General features: G+C 44.4%; 1 protein-coding gene across 1 annotated transcript; it reads left to right on the plus strand.

Moving 5' to 3' along the window:
• Nucleotides 1–506: 506 nt before the first annotated feature.
• LOC133314323 (uncharacterized) lies at nt 507–1,610 on the plus strand. Its single transcript, XM_061515795.1, has one exon. It carries the CDS (start codon nt 507–509, stop codon nt 1,608–1,610), a length of 1,104 nt encoding a protein of 367 aa, XP_061371779.1.
• The last annotated feature ends 1,113 nt before the right edge of the window (nt 1,611–2,723 follow it).

Genomic DNA, 2,723 nt, shown 5'->3' on the forward strand with positions numbered 1-2,723 from the left:
AGTAGTAGGTTGCACGTGCTGCTGGTCCCGTATAGATTCTTGAGCCTGTTGTGCTGTGATAGGAAGGTTCAGGAGAGGCCCATCAGGAGGCAGAGGCATCTGTCAATGAGGGACGAGTGAAGAAGCCATTTATTGAGGTTGATAGATCAGCTATTCCACCCAGGTTTGACCGGGATACTAGAGAGCGTATGCTGAACGCTTTCAGGAAGCATTCCCCACCTCACTATAAAGGTGGAAGAGATCCCATCGCAACATTGGAGTGGCTGCAAGAGATGGAGCGCATTTTTCAGGTTATGGAATAAGATGCCAACACGAAGCTCCTATATGCGGTGTACGTGTTATATGGGGATGCTGCTGACTGGTGGAGTAATGTTAGAAACCCACTTGAGTGCCAAGGTTATGCTATTACTTGGCCATTATTTGAGAGGCATTTTCTGCATAAGTACTTCCCTGAATAAGCCAGGGAAAAGAAGAAGAGTGAGTTTGAAGACCTCCGGCAGGGAGGCATGACTGTGGATGAATATCTGAGCAAGTTCAACCGCTTAGCAAAATATTCTTATTATGGTAGAGCTCCCCTCACTCCAGAAGATAAGGCCTTTCGATTCAGGAAAGGTCTGAATGATATAATAGCAGACAAACTGGCTGGTCATTGCACCAGAGATTTTGTGGAGTTGATCAAGCAGTGCCAGAATATTCAGGAGCACTTTTGTACTAGGGGAAAGGAAGCAGCAGGAAAGAGCTTCAGTGGGAAGACTACCCCCTGGAAGGGTAAGGGCAAAGGTTTGCAAGCACAACAGAACACCAAGTTTAAGAAGACTCCCTTTGTGAAGAATGGAAGCAGAATGTCTGGTGTAGGGAAGATTCCCACTTGTACCAAGTGTGGAAAGATGCATACAGGTGTTTGTAGACTAGGGCATAATGTTTGCTTCAATTGTGGTCAGGCAGGACACTATTCCAGAGAGTTCCCTAAGAAGATGAGGCAAGTTGCAGCTATTCAGGCGATTCTAATTCAGTCTGTGCCTACTCAGAGAGCCATAGATGAGCCTATGGCGCCCACTAGTGCCAGGGTATATGCAGCGACTCAGCAAAAGGCAGAGAGGTCTCCTAACCTTATCAGAGGTACTATTCTTATTAGAGGATATACATTTGATGCCATGTTTGATTCTGGAGCTACCCACTCCTTCATATCAGAATTTGTTGCTAATGGATTACATTTGCCCATTCATGAGTTCAGGCCTCCCATGGTAATGAAGACTGCCATCGGAGACATTATTTCTACTTCTTTGAAGTGCAAAGAAGTCAAATTCATATATGAGCAAGAAGAGTATATGGTGGATTTGATAGCGCTTGAGGGCATGAATCTACATATTATATTGGGTATGGATTGGCTGGTTCGGTATGGTGTGATGCTATATTGTTGTAGTAGAAGGGTTTTCTTTGCTGCAAAAGGAGAAAAGCTGGACAGTTTGTACTCGATGGCACCGCAGTTAAATAAGGCTCTAGATAAGGGAGATGCAGGATACATTATCTTGGGAGGACTCGTAGGAGACTCCAAAGAACCTACTGCTAATATTCTGGTTGTATGCGAGTTTGAAGACGCATTTCCGTAAGGAATTCCTCATTTTCCACCTGAGAGGGAGATTGAATTCTCAATTGACTTAGTACCTGGTGTGGGGCCTATCTCATTGGCTCCATATCGGATGTCACCTGTAGAGCTTGCTGAGCTGAAGAAGCAGTTAGAAGAATTGTCCAGCAAGAATTTTATTAGACCAAGTGTATCTTCTTGGGGTGCACCAGTTATCTTTGTGGAGAAGAAGGATGGGACTATGAGATTGTGAACTGATTACCGACAGTTAAACAAGGTGACAGTGAAGAACAAGTATCCTCTACCACGCATTGATGATCTGTTGGATCAGCTCAGAGGTGCTTCTGTGTTCGTTCCGGATATCACCAGATCCGTGTAAAGGCTGAGGATATCCCGAAGACGGTTTTTCGATCTAGATATGGGCACTATGAGTATCTAGTGATCCCATTTGGGCTTACTAATGCCCCGGCCGTGTTCATGAGTTATATGAACCGAATTTTCAAACTATATTTAGGTCAGTTTGTTGTTGTGTTCATTGATGATATTCTGATCTACTCCAAAAGTAAGGAAGAACATGCAGAGCATCTGAAGATAGTTCTACAGATTTTAAAGGAACATCAGTTATATGCCAAACTATCCAAGTGTGAGTTTTGGTTACATGAGATCCAGTTTCTTGGACACGTCATCTCATCTACAGGAGTGGCTGTTGATCCGAGTAAAATTAAAGTTGTGCTGGATTGGGAGAAACCCAGGAGTGTTACTGAGATCCGGAGTTTTCTGGGTTTAGCCGGATACTACATGCGATTTATCAATGGATTCTCCAGAATCGCCTTGCCGTTGACTAGGTTGACCCAAAAGGGGGTGCCATTTGCATGGACCCTTGGGTGTGATATGAGCTTTCAAGAGTTGAACGACAAGTTGACTACCGCACCGGTTCTGATTCTTCTTGATCCGGAAAAGAGATTTGAGATTTATTGTGATGCATCCAAGTGTGGATTAGGGTGCGTGTTGATGCAGGAGCGAAAGGTAGTGGCCTATGCTTGAGACCACATGAAGAGAACTACCCTACTCATGATCTTGAGTTAGCGGCTGTGGTTTTCGCCTTGAAGATATGGAGGTACTTCTTGTATGGTGCTAC

The sequence above is a fragment of the Gastrolobium bilobum genome, unplaced genomic scaffold, assembly GCF_033153095.1.
Source record: "Gastrolobium bilobum isolate Gb01-03AN ecotype WA unplaced genomic scaffold, APGP_CSIRO_Gbil_v1 utg6635, whole genome shotgun sequence".
NCBI classification, from domain to species: Eukaryota; Viridiplantae; Streptophyta; class Magnoliopsida; order Fabales; family Fabaceae; genus Gastrolobium; species Gastrolobium bilobum.

Excerpts from the sequence above, each read along its gene's own strand:
- LOC133314323 (XM_061515795.1), top strand. The coding sequence starts at position 507 with ATGACTGTGGATGAATATCTGAGCAAGTTCAACCGCTTAGCAAAATAT.